Source organism: Antedon bifida, chromosome 4, assembly GCF_963402885.1.
Source record: "Antedon bifida chromosome 4, ecAntBifi1.1, whole genome shotgun sequence".
Lineage (NCBI taxonomy): Eukaryota > Metazoa > Echinodermata > Crinoidea > Comatulida > Antedonidae > Antedon > Antedon bifida.
In genome coordinates this window covers 29,330,744-29,355,770 of record NC_136229.1, presented here as the reverse complement: position 1 = coordinate 29,355,770, position 25,027 = coordinate 29,330,744, and the positions used below count along the sequence as shown (strand labels likewise).

General features: G+C 32.3%; 1 protein-coding gene across 1 annotated transcript in view; it reads left to right on the top strand.

The window, feature by feature from the left end:
- Positions 1–25,027, top strand: part of LOC144840962 (ATP-dependent translocase ABCB1-like) — a 31,359-nt gene that overhangs the window by 2,949 nt on the left and 3,383 nt on the right. Inside the window, exons 2-27 of the mRNA XM_078697069.1 lie at positions 2,297–2,488; positions 3,081–3,276; positions 4,032–4,092; positions 4,486–4,667; positions 5,235–5,331; positions 5,908–6,041; positions 6,461–6,632; positions 7,127–7,251; positions 7,521–7,637; positions 8,144–8,198; positions 8,288–8,401; positions 8,849–8,959; positions 9,195–9,320; positions 10,043–10,246; positions 10,595–10,765; positions 11,424–11,637; positions 19,269–19,420; positions 20,098–20,256; positions 20,617–20,718; positions 21,244–21,321; positions 21,856–21,939; positions 22,536–22,739; positions 23,149–23,249; positions 23,714–23,854; positions 24,164–24,320; positions 24,757–24,954. Coding sequence (XP_078553195.1) covers positions 2,317–2,488; positions 3,081–3,276; positions 4,032–4,092; positions 4,486–4,667; positions 5,235–5,331; positions 5,908–6,041; positions 6,461–6,632; positions 7,127–7,251; positions 7,521–7,637; positions 8,144–8,198; positions 8,288–8,401; positions 8,849–8,959; positions 9,195–9,320; positions 10,043–10,246; positions 10,595–10,765; positions 11,424–11,637; positions 19,269–19,420; positions 20,098–20,256; positions 20,617–20,718; positions 21,244–21,321; positions 21,856–21,939; positions 22,536–22,739; positions 23,149–23,249; positions 23,714–23,854; positions 24,164–24,320; positions 24,757–24,954 — 3,627 coding nt within the window. The 5' untranslated portion in view covers positions 2,297–2,316. The remainder of the gene's footprint in view (positions 1–2,296; positions 2,489–3,080; positions 3,277–4,031; positions 4,093–4,485; positions 4,668–5,234; positions 5,332–5,907; positions 6,042–6,460; positions 6,633–7,126; positions 7,252–7,520; positions 7,638–8,143; positions 8,199–8,287; positions 8,402–8,848; positions 8,960–9,194; positions 9,321–10,042; positions 10,247–10,594; positions 10,766–11,423; positions 11,638–19,268; positions 19,421–20,097; positions 20,257–20,616; positions 20,719–21,243; positions 21,322–21,855; positions 21,940–22,535; positions 22,740–23,148; positions 23,250–23,713; positions 23,855–24,163; positions 24,321–24,756; positions 24,955–25,027) is intronic.

Below are 25,027 nucleotides of genomic sequence, written 5' to 3'. Positions count from 1 at the left end.
AGCATGGTTCCCACTAGAACGCAATGCAACGTAACACAGCGACATATCGACGTAATCACAAGTGAGAACCGACAATGCAACAGTGCTTCAAACATCGCAGGTTTGATTTAACAGGCGGGGGAAAACACAATTATTGGAAGGGAACGTTACATTGCGTTGCTAGTGGGAACCAAGCTTTAATTACATTTAAGCAGAGTAGGTAAAATAAAAATAAAAAGGGATTTTACTGGGTCAAAGGTATGTTACTTTACTATGTTAATACTTTTTTAGAATATTAAATAAAATTGATAGTTGTCAGAAGCCTGTCACTGTCAGGGCAATGACTGAAAATTAAAATTATACCTTTGTTAATAAATGTATACACATTTTGTTTTCCAAGTAAACATATTAATACATAAAAATGAAACAGAATGGATTTATCTGTAGGTCAATGTTAATGTTACTTTACTAAAGGTCATACGTTTTTAGAATATTAAATAAAGTTGATAGTTGTCAGAAGCCTCTCAGGGCAGTGACTGAAAATTAAAATTATACCTTTGTTAATAAATGTATACACATTTTGTTTTCCAAGTAAACATAATAATACATAAAAATGAAACAGAATGGATTTATCTGTAGGTCAATGTTAATGTTACTTTTAAAAGTTCATACTTTTTAGAATACAGTAATAAAGTTGTAAGTACTAGTAGTTGTCAGATTTCAGGACATTGACTGAAAATTAAAATGATATCTTTGTTAACTACTAACAAGTTGTATAAATAAAGCATTTCATACTATCCAGTACATTCTTCTGACAGTTGTTAAATAAAATACAACTTTCTTGCTGCATGCAAACAAACAACATTGACTTTGCGTCATTAAACATGGTGACAATAGAGTTGCATAGCAATTTTTAAAAAGTAGTTCAATAGTAAAGCTACAATAGGTTCATTTTGAAAAATCAGTTGTGTGTGAACATGGGTTCAGAAATAAAATCTTTAACCTTCTTTTCTTTATGATCAATTACAAATACCTTTTAAAGAGACCATGCTACAATTACAAAGAACTCCCTTTTATCTGTGTAGTTAAAAGCCACATCGAATGTCACTCTTTATGCCTGTGGCAGAATAGCTATAAGTGGGTGTGTTTGTTCCTTTCTGTCAAATTGTATGTTAAATTAAGATTATTTTAGTGCTTAGAAGTCCAGATTTAAATACACATCACAACAATGACATTTTGAAACCTAGCCATACTTCTCAATCTAGAATCGCTTTTTAAATCTTCATCAATGTTATGTACAAGAAATGTTATTATTTCTGTTTTACAGTAGTTGAATAGTTTTAAAAAGACTTTTATTTTACGCCGCTCCAGTTATATTCAAAAGGACTGTATCACGCGGAAGCTTATGTTTACTATGGCAGATAAAGTTTGTATTTTGGAAACTGGGCATGCGCAAACCCCAAAGCACATCTGGGAGAAGAGTTTGTGAGATGTAATTTTTCTTTACTGGGATATTGGGGTATGTGGGTCCTTAGGTAGTAACGCCTCTACCCTGGAATATGTACAGTACTATAGTTTAGGACTTTTAGGGCTTTGTTCATTTCACATTATATTTATGATGCAAAAAAAACAAAAATAGTAAACAGTTATTTTTATTATTAGTTAGAATATCAATAAAAAACATCAAATAATGAAGAAAAAACAATAATTAAAATGTTACGTCGTTGTTAAGTCGTTTCTTGTTGTAGTTCTACTGATCAACTTTACATGGTAGTCTTTCTATGAATCTGATTATAATAAGCTGAAAATAAATATGATACTACTGTATTACATACCATAGTCACATGTTCATTGTAGAATATAATGTCATCCTTGTCCATGCTATTTCATAAGAATTTGACAAAGTACAAATGATGCAATTGCAAACAAAATGTTAGTACTGTATGTACTCATATTATTAGTACAGTACCATTTGATTGGATGAATGTCTATTGCAACATCAAGATTTTTGTTTCAAGAGTTATTTATGTCAGTCCGAATTTTTACAGTATGCTTCCATTCTTTAATGTGCAAAAAAAAACCTATACTTTTATATGAAAAAGATATTTAATGTAATGAGTATTTTTTCAATTGAACAAATATTTTCATTTGGTGAATGATGTTCAAAATGTTCTTTTTTCACCATGAAATTATTTCTACAACATAATTACTCTACACTATTTATTATAACATTTGGCAAAACTTAAAGCAGTTATTTACCTACATTTGGCATGTTGGTATATTTTTAATAATTGATCAATTCATTTGTTTATTGCAGATAAAAATTGAAAAATAAATATGAGTGATACAGAGACAGGCAACAAGACAGAAGAAAATTCTGAAGACCAAAATGAAGATGTGGAGAACGAAGCAGCCAATGACACAAGTTCACCGGCTACTATAGAACCTTCTCCCATACAAGCAGGTGACCAATCTACTGAAGATAGGATACAAGAGGCAGAAACTGAAAGTATGCATGCTTGTTTAAAATATAAGTTTTTTATGGGAATCCCCTCTTACACACTAATTTATTTGCATATGTAGTCTTCTACAGGAATGAGACATTGATACTTTATGTGGTTGTACTGTACAAACAAAAACATACATTTTCCATCTTTAAACAAAAATTGTTATTAATGTCATTTATTTATTTGACGTAATTAGATTAGAGAAGTCAGCATAAATATTAGAAATGGAATACAAATAGTAAAATAATTAACAGAACTGAACAAACTATACGTACAGTATTGTCTCCTAAAGAGGAAAAAAAAAAAACCTTTGAATAATCTATTTTGTAATAATTATCATATTAGGGTCAATAACCTCCTAATTTTGTATAGGATCTTTAAGGTCTGTCTACACTATCATTATCAAACTAGTTTTACAAAAAAAGTGTGATAATGTGCCCAACTATAGTAGTGATATTACATCATCATGTCCATATTATGGGCACATTACATTTTTTTGTCACATAACATATGCTAGTGTAGACAGAGCTGTAGAGATGACTTTAGGAGGTATAGTGCTAAAATGATATTATAAACTTTTTTTATCAATTTTAGATGATAATTTAGAGGAAATAAGTAATGATTCAATGCTTGATGAAACGAACGAACAAGGAAAGGAGTTCGATGATGATGATCAAGAAGAATCAGGGATAAATATGACCGCTGTTTATCTAAACACAGATGAGAAAAATGGTGAAGCCATTGAGATGACAAGTAATGGAACTGCAAGGGATGATGATACATCTGATCAGTAAGTACAATAGGGAGCTTCGATTTGCGATGACCGAGACCAATGACCGATGACCAACCTAGGTAAAGTCAATAGATGTGTTGTTAGTCATTGTCTTGAGCTACTGTAGAAACCATCAAACCTGTGTCGAGGTGAGGAGCGAGGCACATTGAACTAACATGATGTAGTTTGGTCGTTGGTCGTCGAAATCAAAATCTCCCTAATAGAACATCAGGACATTGTTGCATTTATGTTAATATACTCTTTGGCAATTTTCTTTTATGTATAATATTTGAATAACCTCACACAAGTTTCTACCAGTGATCTAAAAATTTGTACTACTTTTTAGGAAAGTTTTAATTTTGAGATCTACAAAAAAAGTTACACAGAACTAGATGATACTACTGTACCTAGATAAACTTTTAATGTCGTGAGGTGGTTTCCCGATTAATCGTACGATCAAAACGGTACTGGGTATGATCAACTAGCGTTCATGTTCCCACCTAATCATCCATTCATAGAAGTACTGATGAAGATATCAATCTGTGGCGACAATAGAATGGACCCGAGACCTGGCTATCTTCGACTTTTAAATAAAAGAAAGTTTAGAAAAATGTTTTTGTTAGACTAGAAATGTACGTTGTATGTATATAGAAAACTTTTAATGTTTGTGTTTATTGCCTACAATAATGTTATTACTGTATTTTCCTGATGAATTATAATCAATCGCCACAAAAATCATCATTAAATTAAAGTCAACATTTTGTTTCTTATAGAGAGAAAGGAGATAAAAATGAACCCAAAATCGAAATTCGAAGAGTGGGTGTTTTTGAAGTTGTGAGTATAACTGATTTCAATCAAAAGAATAATAATAAACTAGCCAGATTTTAATATAATAATTCTTTGCTCAGGTTTAAATCTGGAATTTCCATTTATCAGTATTTTTAGAAATTCAAATCAAATTGTGGTGGTGTACCGCAAAATTTATATCAACATTTGATTTCGCCATGCAAACCTTCAAACAATAAACATAAACTAGAACAAAATGATATAAATGAGTTATATTGAAAAGATGATGGGATGAGGCATATTAAAAAAGAAATCAAATTTGAATGTCAAATTAATTTTCCGAAGAATATCACACATTTTTTGTAATATTTAATTTCAGTATTTCACTATAAATTAATTTATAATTTGTTTAGATATCTGTATTTATTTTTCTCCTCACAGTTTCGTTACGCAAAACCAAATGAGGTTTTTATGATGGTGATTGGTACCATTTCTGGTATTTTTCACGGCCTAGCTTTCCCATCAATTTTATTGTTCTTTGGTGAGATAATCAACAGTTTTGTGGAGTTTGGATCAGTGGAAAATTCCGGAGAAGAAAACATGACTGCGTTGGATATACAAATGTTAGTAATAATAATATTTAAACAAATTAGATCAGAGCAACCACTCTCGTACAAACATAAACTGTACATAATATTGTTAAAAGATTGTTAAAATTGCATATGTAAAATTGTTTATGAGAAAAGAAACCACAAGTTGATATGGGCCTCTGTGGTTAAATAAAGTTGAATTGAATTTGGTATGTAGATTTTCCACATCATGCCATAGTGGACTAGCTATATGAGAAGCATGTGTCACTAACACACCTACATGATGGCCTATGAGGTTTGTAAACATTATTGATGTTACATCTCCCTGGCATGGACCTGTGTTGGTTTATATTTCATGCCGTCCAGGCCAATATCTGCTTAAATTATTTTGTACCGAAAGCTAAAAAACAAAAATATTTGAAAGATATAACAATGTTCACATTTAAATTTGATAATTACTGATCCTCTACTGTACATAAATGAATACCTACTGTATATGCACGCTGAGGAACTCCGGTGTGTTCATAATTCAACGGTGCACAAACTGTGTAGTAAACTGAGCAAAACAAATTAATTATCATTTTTCTTTTTTCTAAATAGTGAAGAAGCGAAAGTAGTGTTTTTAGATGAAGTTCTGGATTTTGTCGTTTATTACTGTATCATTGGTTGTATTGTACTCTGTGTTGGCTTCTTACAGGTACACACAAACACACACACCAACATATTTTTTTATTGCACCAAATAACAATGTGTCGGGTAGGCCTACATATAACTGATATCAAATTTACAGTAGAACCCCCCGCCCCCTGCCCCTTTTTTAAGACACCACATACTTTCCTGTGCAATAAATGAAATGCAATATGTTTTTAACAAAGGACTCCCCTATTCAGGTGACACTTTGTTTAAATTAACACTTACAATATGTACACAGTATTGTAAATACAAATATAAAAAATTTAAAGAGAGGAGAAAAATATATATTTGAATTGTATTGTATTGTGTTTGCATTAGTTGTTGTTGTTCAAGTTGTCTTGTCGCATTCAGGGTCATGTTTGATCTATCCCAATTATTTCCGTTGAGAGTTGATTTACACTCGTTTGTACAACTTAACAATTTTTATATTCTGCAGTCTTTTTAAAAAAGGAAGAAATTGAGACTTTTTCGAACCCATTTTAACCCTCTTAATAGAGAGATTTCAGTCCTTAATGACTCAACTGTATTATTACTAATGGCATTTGTACTTTGATATTTTGTATCTTCTCTGAATTGACAGACTGCAATGTGGAGTGTGGCAGCTGAGAAACAAATTCATAGGCTTCGCTTACTACTGTTCAGGTCTGTGATTCACAAAGACTTAAGTTGGTACGATATGAACAAGAGTGGAGAGGTCAATAATCGTCTTTCTGAGTGAGTATGATTTAATCAATCCAAATTTGTTCCTTCACTAGTTGCAGTATCCAGCATGTACAGTAAACTCTTCCAATACCGTACTCTCAGAAAACGTAAAACTCTCCCAAATCAGCCATATTTTGGGGTCTAAAACACATTTTAAATACAAGACTTTCTAGAAAACCAGGCCAAAAGAGAGTGGATTGTCATTTTTAATACACACTACAGTTGAATTTTATAACTTATACATTGTAGGAAAGTAAAGAAAAAAGTGTTGGCATTTTATTATTCTTGTTAAATTAGGCCTACTGTACTTTATTGTCCAACATTATTTCTGAAAAATAGGCCACCCTAATCTCCCTGATTAGGGTGGAACAATAGGAAAAAAGTTTTCCAAATTTATAAAGTAGAAAAAAAATAATAATATTGTTTTGCAGAGATATTGAGAAAGTGCAGAGAGGTATTGGGGATAAAATAGGTGTGGTCATTCAATGGACGACAACATTTTTTGGCGGCCTAGGCATTGGGTTTTATAAAAGCTGGAAACTTACATTAGTTATAGTTGTGGTTTCTCCGTTTATTGCCATTTCTGCTTTTTTGACAACAAAGGTGAGTTTGATTTAAACTACTGTTTCAGTGCATTTGTTATTGCAGCCTTCTTTTGCAGTGTATTAGTATCTGATGAGGTTGAGTATAATGCTCTACATACTACCTCCAAGCATCAATCGTGTTTTTTATCTACATCTAACTTACATTAAGTGTCAATGTGAGGATGTGTGGCACAGTGTGTTGGACGTTGGATTGCTGATCGTGAGATCGTGGTTCGAATCCAACTCTGGTTGCATTGCTTGTATCCTTTTAGGCAAGACACTTTACTTACATTTGCCACTCTCCACCCAGGTGTATAAAATGGGTACTGGGTTAGATCAAGACAAAAGTTTGTACATCGCATTGAGAGCTTGCTTATTTGCACTATATAAGAATAACCTATTATTATTAATGTATGATTTCCTCTTTTTTCAGTTAAACTAAGGGCATTATAGGCCAACAGTAACTTCAGTTCAGCACATTGTATGTATTATGTATCTTTTTGTTATTCACAGGCTGCTCAAAAACTAACCATGCTTGAACTGAAGGCCTATGCTAAGGCAGGAGCCATAGCTGAGGAGGTGCTATCTGCCATCAGGACTGTGGCTGCATTTGGAGGAGAAGAGAAGGAAGTTAACAGGTAAGTTGATGGAACAACAATACTAGTACTAAAGTCCAGCTTGTTAGCTTGGTTATATGTGCTACATAGAAATTAACTATTATTGAACTTAGAGCTTGGTTTGTGTTATGGTTAATGGTTAATAGTTTTTAATTTTTAATTTTTAATTTTTATAGCGCAAAATACAAATAGTCTTGATGCACTGTTTAAATAGAAATTAACTATTATTACAGTACTTAAGTACAGTATTTCTTTTATTTTGTACAATAATGTGTTCTCTTTTTAAATAGATACACAGTGAATCTTGATCAAGCTCGAAAATTGGGGATAAAACGAAACACTGTCCAAGCTGCGAGTCTCGGCATTTTATTTTTCTTCATATTTTTGTCATATGCATTAGCATTTTGGTAAGGGTTTTAATTTCATAAACAAACTTTTGTGCTTAAACATACTAAAGTCCTTATAAGATATGCTTAATTCCGAGATAGGCAAATGCAATGCAAAAACTTTTTGGAAATAACTGTCACTAAGTACCCTATCTGTCTCATGAATCATGGCTTAATTGCCTCTTGTTATTTGGAGTCAGTTTTATACTATGCTATCTGACTCGGATATTTCACGAAACATAGATTTGATAACATTATAGCTGATGGTATTGGAACATATTTCTCTCTCATCAATACAAATTGAAGGATTTTCGATCGTAATATTTTAGTTTTGTCGGTAGGTTTTCACAACCTAAACCTATAACTAAAAACGCATTTGCTTTGTAGTAACAATGCTCAAGTTTACACAAGTTTCGAAAAAACCGTTATGTACATTTATTAGAGAGTAAACGAGTACAATCTCTAGTTGATATCAAATAATTTTTTTAGAATTTTCAGCACTATTTATTTGATGTATTTAACTCTAGGTACGGAACAAAATTAAAAATTGACGAGGGATTGGAAGCTGGAGATATTCTTATTGTAAGTATAACCTGTTTATTTGTTGTACTATCTACTTACTACTAAAAATGATATTTTTAGATTTACTTATTTATTTATGGTTTTTGTAGACATTTTTTGGTGTATTATTTGGGGCGTTCTCATTGGGAAATGCAATTCCTAATATTGATGACTTTACAACAGCCAGAGGAGCTGCAGCGGCTATTTTTGATATTATTGATGAGGTATGAGTTTCACATTTAAAAAAAAATATTTCTTTATTTCTTCTTTCATTAAAATCCATAAATGAGGTGGGGGTGGTGGGGGGGGGGCAGTGTTGATAATAGAATAACCGAAGAGTCAAAGAATATACATTTAATTGTATTATAGTATATGTGGTCGGAGGTTTGATAATAATTATTATCTATGACATTTAAACAATCTGGTGTTAATACATGAATTACACAGGTTGAAAAAACTTGCAAAGAAATCCGGCAAAGCTGATATAAGTTATTAAAGAAATTTTGAAATGTTTCTTTCCAAAAAATGTATATAATTATCATTGTCAATCCTTAATTTAGTAAGAGTTTTTGTTAAACAAAGTTTGGTTGAGAACTGTGAATGTAGTCAGTTTGTACCGAGTACCAACTGCCATTAAATACTGTATACTGAGACTTCACTTTTACTAATAGCAATGTGAAATTGATAGTGGTTCGGAGGAAGGTGAGAAACCATCAGATGTAAGTGGTGTTATCCGTTTTGAGGATGTTCACTTTTCATATCCATCAAGACCTGATGTTAAAGTAAGTACCATACTGCCCATAACTCACTTTGAAGTTACATTTTGAAAACTGAACATGTTAATAATAACCCATTCATTTAAACAGTATAGAGAATCTTTTAAGCTACTGTCGTGTTGCAATGGAGGGTTTTGTTGTGTTTGATGTTGTTGTTTATCAAAATGCTTTCTTTCACTGACAACCTAATTGAAATGTTACTTATGTTTGTAATTTTGTTTGTTTTGGTTTTTTTTCAAAGATTTTGAATAAGTTTAACCTTGAAGTAAATGTAGGGCAAACCGTAGCATTGGTTGGTTGCAGTGGGTGTGGTAAAAGTACAACTGTACAGTTGATTCAAAGGTTTTATGACCCAAGCCAAGGCACGGTAAGTGGACCTATTGATAACTACCATAACAAGGCACTTAAGCCCGTTTTACACTGGGCAAATCGAAAACGTCAGCTTTTTTTTTTTTATTCAATTTAAGGAAAATTGCCAAGATAACCACAAGTGAACTCAATCACTGTCCTTCTCTCAAAGGTGGCTCTCCTGTTCACACGACAAACATAAACACAAGATGCTCTACATAAACAAAGACTTATTACAAGTCTTTGGGAGTGGAATTGCAAATTGTCATGAGAAAATATCCTGACATATGACAGGACTTGAACCCAGAACCCTTAGATTGGTAGTCAAGCATCATAACCATCAAGCCACAACTCCACTCCTTATGCATATGTATATGCAAAATTCGGTCTGTCATATTTTATCCAGCGACGAATTCTAATTCCTTGAGTTATCGGTTTAGCGAAATTAGTGATTTCTATAGTATTTTTTTTCCTTTTTGCGCAGCAAAAAAAATTCTCATCCAATCAGACCTGATGAAATAAGTTGTCATACGAATCAAAAGGCTCAGCGATATATATAATAATATAGATATATAATATTGCAGCTATTCGCTCTTGTAGTGGAAAGGGTAGTATGATCTTTTATACCTCGGCAGTTTAAAGTAAAGAATGTATATAGTTTGATTTTTTTGGGGGACAATACAAGTAACAACTTTAACATGGTATAATATGTACCTTTTATTTATTTATTTGTTTTTGCAGGTAAAGTTAGATGGTACCGACATTCGAGAATTGAATGTTAAATGGTTGCGAGAAAGAATTGGAGTGGTTAGCCAAGAACCTGTGCTTTTTGCTACTTCAATTGCAGAGAACATTCGTTATGGGCGTCTTGACGTTACTGCGGATGAGATTGAAATTGCTGCAATAGAGGCTAACGCACATGAGTTTATATCCTCTCTACCAGATGTAAGGTTTAGTTTAGGGTTTTATTATGGTAAAAAAAAAAAAACTAAAATTAATGTAAAATACCTTTTTACCATTTGTTGCATTGCTGTTAAACACTGCTCCACATAAATCAGTTTAAAAATGGTTTTTGCAATTATATATAAATATGTATACATAGTAATACTTTTTTCAAACACATTTTTTGTTTTCGCATAAAAGAAATACATATAAAAGAGATTAAATTTGTATGACATAAAGACCTATATTCTTAAAAAAATAAATACACTTTCAAAACCATTTTTCTGCAAATAAAACGAAGAAAATGCCTTAAATACACAATATTCACACTTTTTTTGCCTGAATTTTTAGGGTTACAATACATTAGTGGGAGAAAGAGGAGCTCAATTGTCAGGTGGTCAAAAACAGCGAATAGCAATAGCTCGTGCCTTAGTCCGCAACCCTAAAATCCTTCTACTTGATGAAGCCACATCAGCTCTTGATACAGAAAGTGAAAGTATTGTACAAGCAGCTCTTGATAAGGTTAGTATATTAAGTAATGTTGCATAAGATAGCAGAAGTTGAACTATAGACAGGATAACATTTTGATTACTCTGTGTTTTTACCCTGAAAAAATCAAAGGGCAGCCACAGTCAGGACACTTATATATCTCAAGACAGACAATTGTTTGGGCTAGGTTTTCTTGGATTTTGATTCAGTCAGCCCCTCCTTTGGCACACCCCTATTCAGGGAAAACCCCTATTAAGGGGACACTTTCACGTAAAACAATGAAGCAATACGTTTTAACACTATTACATTCTACTGTATTTGTTTTTTCCCATAAAAACCCGTATTAAGATGACAATTTCGGTTTGTTTGGTTAGTTTCTGAATTATTAAGAGGACACCCCATTAAGTGGTCAACTTTTTGGACCCTGAAGGGGTTCTACTATATTTTTAGCCTTTAATTTTAAAAAATAATAAAAACTTATCTTTTTGCCAATGCTTATATATAGTTATAATTCCTTCCATTTTAAATTCGCAATTTTATTGTGCATTTAATCTGAGGTGATTGCATACTACATGCATTCAAAAGCGCCTTGAGCACCTTTGGTGGCCAAGTGTGTTCTAGAAATCTGTATTATTATTATAAATGGTATAAAATGAATATGGAATTTATGTGTATGGTATTCAACCTCTAGGTACAAGCAGGCAGGACAACCATTATAATAGCTCATCGTCTGTCCACCATACAGAAGGCAGATCTTATTTGTTCACTGAACGATGGCAATATTGTTGAGAAGGGCTCCCATGATGAATTGATGGCCATAGAGTCTGGTATATATAGAACATTGGTTGCTTTAACTATGAGAAAATCAGATGAAAAAGATACAGAACAAGAATCATCAGAAGAAGGTAAGCATTCCATTATCGAGCATCAGATCTGCCAATTGGAAGCTGTTATCCATTGTTTTTCCAAGGTGGTTTCCATTTTTTTTTCTGTACCTTTTTCAAAAATCATGTGTCGAAAACATGTCATGTCACTACCCTTTCAATTTATATTTATTTGAGTCCGACAATCTCAAGTAAGTAAGTAAAAGCAGTGGCATAACGCCCATGAGCGCTCACTGGCTAAACCCGGAGTTTGAGGGGCCAAGGAACTCGATTATTACGAAGATAGTAAAGCAAACAAATAATAGTAATAGTCTAGAAAGTTCATCTCCAATACTGTAACACATACTCCAGGTATACACTACTTGCAATCAATCAACAAGTTTTTCTATGATAATAAATATTATTTATAATAAAAAAAAATCATGAAAGAGCATAAAAACACCAGAGGGATTGGGGCCTCTTGCGTCCCCCTGGCCCAGAGTTACGCCACTGAGGAAGTTATTGTAGATATGTAGGGCCATTTACATGTTGACAGCTTGTGTGATATAAGGCATTTAGCAAAGAAGCAACAAACATTAAAACAATATAAAACAAATATTTCTTTAGTGTTCAATATATTTCAGTTTCAAAGTGTAGGCTAAACATAAACAAATCATTTTCAAATTAATATAGATTGTCAGAATGCTCAGTGAACCCTATTTTTCATTTCATTTTCGTAAAGTGTATGTATCATATTTATGATTTCTTATGAAAATAAGAGAAAAACATTTGATTACGTCATTGCATATTAGATTAAAACAAATTAATTTCAACAATAAACGAACTATGACATTTTCTTTTCGGGAAGATTCTTTCTTCAAGTTTTATTCAGGTGTGTATATGTCTCGGTGGTCGCGTCTATAGCACTAGAGGTATTTAAAATGAAATCTAGAGAAACTTATGCCTTATTATTATTTAACAAGGATGGTTTATGACATATACACAGAGGGATCTTTGATCGTTTTTTTTTTAGTAAGTGGCATGATGTGCAGTGAGACCGGCTATTGTTTTTGTTCTAAAAGATCTATCTTTCATCTTGATATCTTTTTACTTGATTTGAAACACCGTGACAGCATTAATCAAATGTTTCTTAGTCTTTTTAAACCACCAATCCAGTTTCATCTTGTGATGCAAATTCTGAAATTACAAGAAGTATGATAGAAATAAACTTTTATAATAGACTTAAATTATAGCAGGGAAGACTAGTATCTACAGTACATCTTAAAAAGGATGTCAAGTATGCGTCATCTATATAGAGGCACTATTTTGCCTTAGGAGGAGGCATGTTAACTCTGTGTACACCTAACCTAATGCCTTGTAATTACCAGGCCTAAGATATTAATATCCATTTAAATTTGTCCTACCTGTGCACCATCTTCTAAATTGTGAAAGAGCTTTATAGAGCAATATGAACAGTTTTTGTATTAGTTTGTAAATCAATGCTTGTAGCATCTTGCGGAGCATCATTATTGAAGCCTGGCCTTGTTGGGCTGGGGTAAAAACTATGTTCATAAGCATGTTGGTCATCGGGTTGGAAAATATGAATAGCACCGTATTGAGCAACATCCTGAAAACAAACACAAAGAAGATTATTACCTTGAAACAACTGTACCCATGGTGAATGTAGTGTTGATTGGATGACTGTGGGTCACATGATATTAAATAAATGTACTATATCATATAGCACTACTCTCAAGAGTACTACAATTTCATTTTGTGTGTTCACTTTTGGTACACAGTGATTGAGCAAGAGGATAGGCTGTTGTTTACTCAAACAAATAATGAATGTTTTTTATTTGTACAATGGTACAAATAATTGGTACAATTAATTTCATTCAGTGAAAGATAAAAATTTGTTATATTTTCATCTTTCAACTCATGAAATTATTTGTGCAATCCCACTCTATTATTATTTGTATACTTCAATGTAAATATATAAGATATGTGATTTTAAAAAAAAGTTTACCTTAAACAGCCAAGCACAATTCCATCTTCATTTGGCTGATCAATTATCACCTGTGCAAAAAATATAAAGATATAATATTTTTTTTCCACAAAGTGTATCCAACTACATTTTAAGAGTTGTACTATATGGAGACAGACAATGTATCTTTGATCTATTATGCTGTTGCATGCCCCATTTCCTTTAGTAATTATCTATGGCTTGACTATAAACATCTTCAATTTTTAATTGAATGAAGTCCAGTTGCAATCGCTAGATAACTCTCCAGATTCTAAAAAGTTAAAAATGTAAGATATATCTCGAGCTCGCCTTTGTTATACAGTATGAAGAATCATGTATCCTCATTCAATATTTCCAATGTAGGCCTAATTTTTAATAGAATTGTTCTCACATTTAGATTGAGTATCAATTTAAACTTTGAAGAAATTTGCCCTACCCATCCATATCTTCGCTGAAAACTGTAAACACCTTTCTTCAAGAGATTTGATATACACCCTTGAAGCAGATGAGCAAATATTTCTGTTTTAGTTGTTGGGGATGGAAGAAAAAAGTTTATTGCCATATGTGATATCCCTCTAGCAACGATGTAAAGCATCATGTTTACCAAGAACCTGAAAAGAAAGAAAATTAATAATTTGAAACTACCTACAATAATGGTAGCTGGTGAATCCAGTATTATAGATTTTGTTTGTTGTTTTTTGTATTAGCTTAGCTTGAAGCTGCAAAGTATCAAGAGAGTCTCTTTCCCATTATTATATTTTTATTCTTCACATATGAAAACTGCAATCATCGTGCACATGAAAATGGACCATAGTATAAAAAAGCATGTTTACCTTATCCACCAAGACGCAACCCTATGTTCATTTGGTTGATCACCACGATTCGCCTGTGTGTGGAGATTTACAAATGTTAATCACAGAAGCCATCACATAGGCTACTATCTAGCATATGAGCAAGACAAAATTGTAGGCAAAGGTTTTTCAGTTTTAAATGAATGTATATGTTGTCCTGATCACATACAACAAATCAACCCTCGTCATCCACCACCTTCATATGCAAATAAGCATAAATATGCAAATTAGCTATAAAACCCATATTTTCACGATATCTCTTAAACTAATAATTCATTTATTACAATTTTTGTGGCAAACCCTATGTTTTCATACCCAATGAACACATTTCAGTGATCAATACCATGTATAACAGGTGAAAACACAATTTAAGTCACGCTTGAGTGATTTTTGTCCAAAATTATCATTTTTTCCTGTAAATTTTGGTTCAGATAACCAGCTGGAAAAATCTTTGCCTACAATTTTGTTCCAGTTCACCATATTTTTGAGCTAGATACAGTAGCCTACACAGTGCTTATATTAATTTAAATGTATTAAATGCATACATATTCATAAGCCAAGTCAAAGTGATAAGTACCTATCTATTAAAGACAATTAAATTGTTGACCTTTTGTAAAAATAATACTTTAAAACAGTGGTGGCGCCAGCGGGGGACCGTCGGGGAAAGCTTATGTAGGGTTTATTTTTACACAAAACAAGTAACTTACAGAATGTTGTCGTGTTTCATTTGGTAAGTGGGTTGCTTCACCTGATGACAAGATAACACAAAAGACATTCGTAAAAGACATCAATGATGTAAGAATCTAAAAAAACATTTCTAGTCTAACCTTCCTTTGAAGAATAGGCGAGGGGAGAGTATGCTATATGTGGGAACATGAATCAGTGATAAGTCCAGAAAATTCTAAATTGGGTGAAGTGTTGGTATAAAGATCAAAATAATGTGTAAACATTCATAATAAATTGTATGTAAGCTGGAAAGATGCACACTAGTTCACTACTAATTGGGACTAGCTAGTTACTTTTCCTTCCATTAGGACGAATGTACCAGAATGATTCAACTGGTAGTTATTTGCTCAAATGTAACATTAAAATAGTAGGCCTAGAAAAAGAAACCAGAACACCGTGGTAATTGTCTATTCTTCCGAATGGATGGTATAATTTAGTATATAGAATTTAATATTATTTTAAGTTACAATTCATCTAACCTGATCGGTCCATATTTGTATAGATACCAAGCGATTTAAAACGAATTGTTTCGTTCGTGAGTAAATTTTCCGTTCCGCAAAAACATGGGGACATTTGACCTTTGACCTGTTTAATACAGCGTATATCCTAAACTACGCGCCCTCTATAATTGAAATTATTTATACGCGACATGGTTTAACTTACACACAACAGGTACGATAAACAATCATTCACAATTGTCAAATGTGTTACTGTTATGAGCGTAATAAAAGATGTTATTATAGAATATTCAAGTAGAAAAAGTAGTTGTACTATGGGTAGTTCTCCTAGGGGGTAGTTTTCCTGGAGGTAGTTGTCCTGAGGGGTAGTTGTCTTAGGGGGCAGTTGTCCTAGGGGGTAGTTGTCTTAATAGGGGGTAGTTGTCTTAATAGGGGGTAGTTGTCTTAGGGGGTAGTTGTCCTACGGGGTAGTTGTCCTAGGAGGTAGTTGTCTGAGAGCTAGTTGTCCTGAGGTGTACTGTAGTTGTTCTAGGGGTAGTTGTCCTAGGGGTAGTTGTCCTAGGGGTAGTTGTCCTAGGGGGTAGTTGTCTGGGAGGTAGTTGTCCATGGAGGGTAATTGTCCTAGGGGATAGTTTCCCAGGTGGTAATTGCCCAGAGGGTAGTTGTCTGGATATGAATATTAAATATGAGTATGCATAAAGGGGCCCAGCAGCCCTGGGTCTTTGAAAAAAAAAACAATAAAAAAACCACCCTGTTCTATGCCAGAAATCTTACCTATTTGACATGTAGTTACTGTACTATTTTTAATACTATTTTTAAACTATCACCCACCGAGCATGATAAACAATTTCAATCACGATTGTCATATTCTTTTACAGGTTCTGTTTTCATACATAAATGATGCATATACGCATTCTTCTAACTTCATTTATTAAAGTTATTCAACTAAAAAAAGTAATAATACACCTAATGAACTATAAAAGAAAACAGGATGGGAGAGTATCCACAGATACCATATTACTTTCCTTTCTACTGCTGTTATTTTACTTTACTTATTTCATCATTTTTTTCTAGACTAACAATTTTCTTTCAATACTGTAGTTCTGTGTTATAACATATAATAGTAATTTATTGGAAACTTCACTTTTACAACAGTGGTGATAAATGTGCGTCCAAGTAATAACTTAAAATGAAACAAAATAAATGTTGTGTGAAATACAGTATACAAGAATAAATAAAATTATTAACTTAAAAATAAATCAAAATAAATGTAAAAATGATAGAATGTAGTAAGAAATACAAACATAAGTCTTACACTAAAGAAAAAACAAATTCAAAAAGAATAAAAATAAATAAAAATATTTTGATTCACACAAAATAAATAAAAATAAACTCTAACTGACCAAAGTTTTGTGTATTTTAACAATAAAATACCTTTTCAAACTGAAAGTATAAAATACTATATTATTAACATAAAACTATAAAAATAACATTCTGACTATTCTTTAGTATTTGCTTTCAAATAGTCTGTTCTTATTTTATGTGTATGTTCCGTTCTTGTAGTTGTAAGTAAAAAAATACTGTATTCATGCTCATATTTCTGAAATTGTGTTTTGGACTTGATTATAAAACTGAAGAATTTCTATATTTTTCCTATATATTGAAAGTTGAAGTATCACAATAGTTACATAAAGAATGTAAAGAACATAAATATAAAAGCGTTAAGTTTTTTCTAATAATTTAAAAGAAGTGATATTATACAGACAGTGGAACAAATAAAACATTTTTTTACTAGATTGCATTGAACATTTTTTACAGACCAATAAATAATTTTCAGTAATAATATCTAAAAAAAGATTGATCGTAAATTAGATCAAAGTGTTAATAAATGTCATAATTAATCTACTACAAATACTGAATGAAGTACAGCAAAGTAAGGCTTATATACCTTGTAGTTGGGATTAAACATATAATAAAGCCAAATTAGGGCATGGGCCAAAAAATAAATAAATTGGGCCAATTAGAAAGTTTTACTGTACTTACTTTATACTTTACACTTTGTTGTTGGACTTGTTGGTTGTTTGTATTCATCATGCCTATAGTGGCTCTCTGAAAAATGTCTTTCACTAGACTCTTCATGGTGTAAAACAGTTCTCTTTACGTGAATCATTTGCTTTGATCCTCACATTACAATGGCCAAGTACCTGATTCAGACTCCAATAAATACTTTGCTATGATATTTATGGTTGATAGCACACTACTGTATAGGTTAAAGCCCTCTATGATATTTCAGTTAAAAGAAAAGCACAGAATAAATTCTAAAGCGCCTGGTGATATACTGAAAATTAATTAATTTCTTTATATATATTTATAATAATTCTGGGTTTTATCATTCTTTACTTCATTGGTGTTGTTCATTCAAAAGAATTTAAAACTAAAATATAATCTGTCTTAAAAAATGAGAAATATCGGAACAATTGAAATACTCGAAAGTTGATAAATTTCTATTTTACCCAATATTTAAATTGGATTCATTAGATGATTTACATTTAAAAGAACATTTAAAGAGGAAACCCTTAGAAAATCTGAATCAATAAAACAAAATAAAAGTAGGATTAAAAAATTAATGTTGATAATGATACTGTTTAATTATTACTTAAATACCAATATTGTATCATGAACACTCTTCAAAAGAAAAAGCATAGCGTTTCACATAATATAATTGATAATAAATGTAATAGGGGAAAAATATAGGGGAGTTGTGAATTCAGGAAAAATATAAAAGTAACTAGAGATACTATTTTCAATACAACTTTGTAAAATGTCGCATCTGAAACCTTTTCGCGATTGTCAGAAAGAAAGAAGGAAAGAAAGAAACAAAGTTTCATTTGTGAAACAGAAGCTGCTGCTGACTGAATAAAAACCATGTCACCTATAATTGTTCATTATTTATTTTTGTTTTTATGTCTTTTATGTTTTTTAACATTTGATTGTCGAATTAATTTAAAAAAATTTAATATGCAATTAATGATGACTTAATCAACTTTTGTTCTTTTAATTTCATAATAAATCCTACATATGATATATACACTTGATGAAATGAAAAATGTTTGCACAAAACAAAATATACTACTAATGTTTTCATATTTTTATTTAATACCTAATAGGAACTAAACTAAACAAATATATGGCAATAAGTTTCTAGAGAATACTCACATTAAATGACTATATCTACAAGTTCTCTCATCTAAACGTAGCACACCACTTAAACCACAAACAGTTGACCTATTATAATGCTGGAAAATATCTTTCTTTACTCATCACATATTTTGATTATTTATGTGATGTACTAGTACACCGGGGTAACCCCCCTACTCGTCTTGAAAGATGTACCAGGTTCTTTAAAGTTCACATGAGCTAGATGTGTACCTACGATTTGTAGTCCTTATCCGAGAAGACTTGTCCTTCCACCAGAACCATGGAGCGAGTGAGTCTTGAACTCTTGCCGATGTTATGGCTACGTAATTACGGTTCCACTTGGCCACTCACTCACTTGTATACCATCACAATGAGCTTCGGTTAAATGTTTATTTTATTTGTATATTATTTTTACAGAAGAGATAGATCTGAATGGCAATGATGAAGTGCTTACACCTGTGATGAAACGGAAGTTATCGCGAGATGTAAAAGGATCTGTCAAAGGACGATTAAAGCGTATGGTTTCAAATGTGTCTGAAGCAGAAAGTAAAATATCAGAGGAATTAACAGTGAGTTCAGCTAATATGTTATTGTTTTTTGTGGATTCTATTCACACTGATACTGTACATAAAATGGACCTGGTTACACTACCCCAACTATTGATATGTCAGTCATTAGACCTGCCCTCTTATAAGGAAATGTAAATGTGTGGGAATATCCTGTTTCTGCATCCCAACTGAAAGTGAGTGAGTGAAATGCCCACATCAGCTGTGGACGATGGGCATAACAATACAGCAAGAGCAATACAGGGTGGGATGCCTTGGCTATTGTTCCATATTTGAAGCTTTGGTTGTCACAGTGTTTGTCAAAAAGGTCCTGGAACTATAACAGGATTTGAACCTTGGATTGGTAACCAAGTTCATCTTCGTCGTTATGAGTTCTCACAATCATGATGTTGATTATCACGGAACTAGTCGGTGTAGGTGGCAGTATTCACAGCTTGGTTTAGTTTTGATTGATTGGATTATTTCTATTTATAATATAATGCTTAGTTCTCAACACATGGAACTTTCCTTAATGTGTTAACAAGTTGTGAAATCTGGTAGGTGTGGAGAGCCTAATCTGAAAAATACCTTTACCTTGTTTTTAACCTTTTATCAGTTTTCAAAAGTTCAAATCAACAATCTAATGAATGAAGCATCTTATGCAACTCAAAAGTCTTCTAATAACAATCCGTATCTTACAGAAAACTGAGGAGGATAATCTCCTTGAGAGTTTCAGCATTAGTAGAACAATGCAATTGAACTCACCAGAGTACCATTGGATCGTTATTGGTTGTATCGCTGCTGCTATCAATGGAGCGTCACAACCAGCATTTGCTATTATATTTAGTCGCATACTTGAGGTTAGTATAAGCCCTCCTAAGTGAAGTTTATAATTTTTCTTTGTCGGACATAGTAGTACTAAGATAAGATAATATTATTTCCTTGTTTTCATAGTTTATCTTGATGTTAATTTTATCAAATTTGTTTTGATGTTTTAAAGAATTTGAATTATTTATTGGTTCATCATAAAATTAATATGTTTGAAATTCATTTTCCAACTTTTAGTCGACGTTGTTGACTGATGAGAAATAAAGTTGTTGTGTGCACCGTCTACTCTGGGTAGAAGCACTGGCTTTTTAATGGCCTCATGAAATATTCTCACCATCCAACTAATAAACATTCATTATTTGTATATTATTTAATGTTCATTTGTCTTTAAGGCCTTTTCATTTCCTGATGATGAATTGAAAAGAAGATCAAGGATTTATTGTGGAATGTTTGCCTTGATTGGTGTTGTCTTGTTTGTAGCTAATTTAATTCAGGTATAATATTTTTAAACCAATTTGTCATTTTCATATTCTTTTCTTTTTTCCATGCAAACCATTAAAGATGTATTGTTCCCCGAAAATATGAATAGGTAATTTTTTTGTCTGAATATAGTTTTTCTCTTTCGTAGAAAAAAAACAACAAACAAAATAAATGGTTAAATTCAATATATATTGGTAATATGGGTAATCGCAATCAATAGTGATCATTTCCATGTTACTATGCGCTTGAACATGCACTGGTTCCTATAGAACTACAAATCGTGTTGTATGTGCAGTATGGTATTAACCATGATTAGTTACAATTGATTACAATGTTGACATGAAAGCACTCACTCACCAGTTCCTTTCAATTCTGTTCAGTTCCATCAGTTGCTCGAAAAGTTAACATAAACTTGCGCAACTGCAGTAGTTCCTTTGAGTTGAGTTGAGTTCTTCCATGTCGACATACACCCGCTTAAAGGCATAAGGAGGACTAGGTCCAACAGATGAATTAATGAACGAAGCTTTATTTTTTAACAGGGAGCAGCTTTTGGTAAATCAGGAGAAGAACTTACAAAAAGAGCCCGTAGCATGTCTTTCAAGGCCATGTTGAGACAGGTAACAATGTCCCATAACTAATGCAGCTCTCGGGTACACTATCAAACTTTATGTGACAAAAAAATGTTATGTGCCCAAATATGGTAGTGATATGCCCAAATATAGTAGTGATAGGACATCATCCTGCCATTGTATGGGCACATCACATTTTTTTGTCACATAAAGTTTTATATTTTAGACATATAGCCTAATGTAGATCTCGGAGGCCCCATAAAAATAAATTAAGTGAAATACTTGGCAAAATAAAGGGAGTAACAGTGTGTTATTTATTATTTTGGTCCATATTGAAGAAAAAGAGATAATAGAATTTTGAAATCTAATATATTGCTTTTCTATAAATCAATAAGCATTGCCTTTAAGCCCAAAAATTCAGGATGATACAATTAACAAAGTAAAAATAGGCATTAGCAGACATAACACTGTGATTTACCATGGTATAATGGTAGGCTGTCTAAAATTACATTTCTCAGATTCTTGTAGGACTTTTTTTACTAAATTTATTATCTCATAGAAAGCAATATGTTTATTTTCAAGGATATTACCTGGTTTGATGATCAGAGAAATGGTACCGGAGCATTAACATCAAGACTTGCTACCCAAGCAGCTAATATACAAGGGGTAAGATATAATGTGTGTTATATATTACTAGCATTTCGATGTGATAATTCTAGATCACTTGTTAAAATGAGAGCACTTTGTCATCTGACTTGAAAACAAAATGGATTTAAATTTATATCAGTGCTTTCATTCATAGAAGGGGTAAAATAACTGTAAAAAATATGTAAAATTATGAAATTATACTTTACAAACTGATTAAGAAAAGATATAAAATTGTGTATTTGTGTTTATAATTTTGTATAATTCATTTTATTTATTTATTTATTTATTTATACACCTTTAAATTGGTGGCACTCATAGAACAAAAGTAAAAAGGAATATAACTAATTTACAATGTACAGTGTATACTCTAGTACACACAAATATCATAGAGATAAAAATAAAATAAATTATAATAACATAAGGAAAGCCTTATAATACCAACATTTTTTTAAGTAATTGAAACTTAAAGTTTATCTGCAATACAGATGTTGTATACATTGGTTCCTGTTCGATTTTTTACCTTTTCTTCAAGCTATCTTGGTGTAAAATTTGCAAAAGAAGATATCAAAATAGTGTTAAACTTTATTACAAACACTTTATTATTATGTATTTAGGCAACTGGAGCAAGACTTGGGACCGTATTTCAGTCAGTTTTTAACATGGGAGCAGCTTTGATAATTTCATTTATTTATGGCTGGCAGCTTACTCTGTTGGTGTTAGCTCTCTTGCCTCTTATTGTCGTTGCTGGTGCAATACAGTGGAAAGTTGTGCAAGGAAATTCAGTAGCTAACAAGGTAGCATACGAAGGTGCTGGCAAGGTACAGTAGACCCATTTTACATAGCCTATAATTAAAACGTGAACGTGATAGGTTGAAACAGCATCACATGACTACTGCTCCGAGGGTTGTAATTGCTATAGTTCTTCGAGCAGTGTTATTTTGACTAAGTAATTTTCATTTAATTTTCATCATGCTAATGAAAAATTGTTTTTTATTTTCATCAACATTGGTTAATTTTTTTTATGACCTTAGTTTTAGTATTTGAAAATATAATTGAAATTATTTTGTTGTTCAGAGACTGTATGGAGCCCAGCATAATGATGCACAGGCCTATATCATTTGTTTTGCTATTTTGAGGCCATAGGCCCATTTAACCCACAACTATGCATATACACTAATCTCAAATGTTGTAAAACTGTATATATTTGGTTGTATCTTTATGTTATAGGTTTCGAGTGAAGCCATTGACAATGTAAGAACCATTGCATCATTGGCACGTGAAGATACATTCTTTGACAAGTACTCGGATTACCTAGAGGAACCGCACAAGTAAGATTTTACATTTGTTGCAATCAAAAGAACCATATTATGGCATAGACTGTATAAAACTGTCTTTATTTAGACAAAATCTGCTGAAATGCACTCTTCTTTGAAAAGTCTTTTGCAAGCACCCATTACCTCCTGCAATCTCCAGTTGCTTCATTGACATCTGCTAGAAATCTCCCTTTGTCTTTTTTCGATAAAAGTTGGATTAATTCTTTGCTCCATTGAAAATCCATTGGAATGTCTCTCTCTCTTGAAAAAACTGTTGGAAACTCTTTCTTTAACGCGAAATATCCACTAGACAACCTTTCTTTTTACCATTGAAAAGTCATCACTAGAAAGCCCTCCACTTATTTCATTAAGTAAATTCTGCAGGAAAAACATTCTTTTGCTTTTTTTTCGGTAAAGGTTAGATTAACCTGTTGCGCTCTATTAAAAAATTGACTGAAAAGTTATGTATTATCTTCCAGATCAAGCCTAGCAAAGGGCCTGATTGGTGGTTATGCATTTGGATTCAGTCAGTGCGTTATATTCTTTATCTATGCAGCAACATTTCGTCTTGGTGCTGATCTTGTTGTCAGAGACAAGATGGAATTTGAAGATATATTTTTGTAAGTTGCAGTAAATTTTAACATTCTATAAAAAAACAGTTGTAAATGTATGAAATTATTATACAATTTTTGGGTAGAATTTTAATACCTATAGCCAAAATGGCCATTTTCTCTTACTTTTTTTGTTGCCTGTCTTGCTTATGAACCAATGATTTATTTTATAGTTGTCTATTGTTTACTCACTGCTACTCAGATGCCACCATTCAAATTTCCATTCCATTACAATCCGCACACAAATCAATATATTCATTATTAGAAGTATACTTTTCTAATATTTTGAATAACAATTGTTATTTTTTCCACCACCAGAGTTTTCTCAGCTATTGTGTTTGGAGGATTTGCGTTAGGCCGGGTGTCTTCTTTAGCTCCCGATTATTCCAAAGCTAAGATAGCTACAGCTCAAATGTTTCAACTCATTGACAAAGTGCCAGACATCGACCCATATAGTACTACTGGAAAAATATTGGTAATTTTAAGCTACTTTTTACAACTTACTTTTTTTTTTCTTTCACCAAATCTTTATCAGACAGTATGTTGTATAGGGTAGCCGTTCTCATGGTTAGTTTGTACATTGCACTTTCAGAGTTTTCCAAATATTTGTGCAGCATGAGGCTAGTGACAGTTTGCCATGGTTGAAAAATTAACATGTACTTTGCACAATCTGTAATGTCTCCAAGGCCAAATTCCGAAAGGATCTAAGGCCTAGATCCTAGCTGTCAACATTCACAGTTGAAAGATATAATCTTGGTCTATTTAACTCAGCTCTACCTTGTTAATAATAGATGGAACAATCCATCTTTCAACTAATAAAAATATTCTATGAATACAAAACATTCATTTGTATACTATACTTCTCAAAAATTGCTTTTATTATCATCAAAAATCTGATTTTTTTATAATAGGAAAACTTTAAGCCTCAGGTTCGTTTCCGCAATGTAAAATTCAACTATCCATCAAGACCAGATATTCAGGTTCTTCGGAACCTGTCGGTGGATGTCAGTGAAGGAGAGATGTTGGCACTGGTTGGCAGCAGTGGATGTGGTAAAAGTACTTCTATCCAGTTATTGGAAAGATTCTATGATACTCGATCTGGAGAAATTGTAAGTATTTATTCATTTAACATTTGAGTGGCAGATTTGTATCTGCATAATTATCTGAGACATAACACAATTA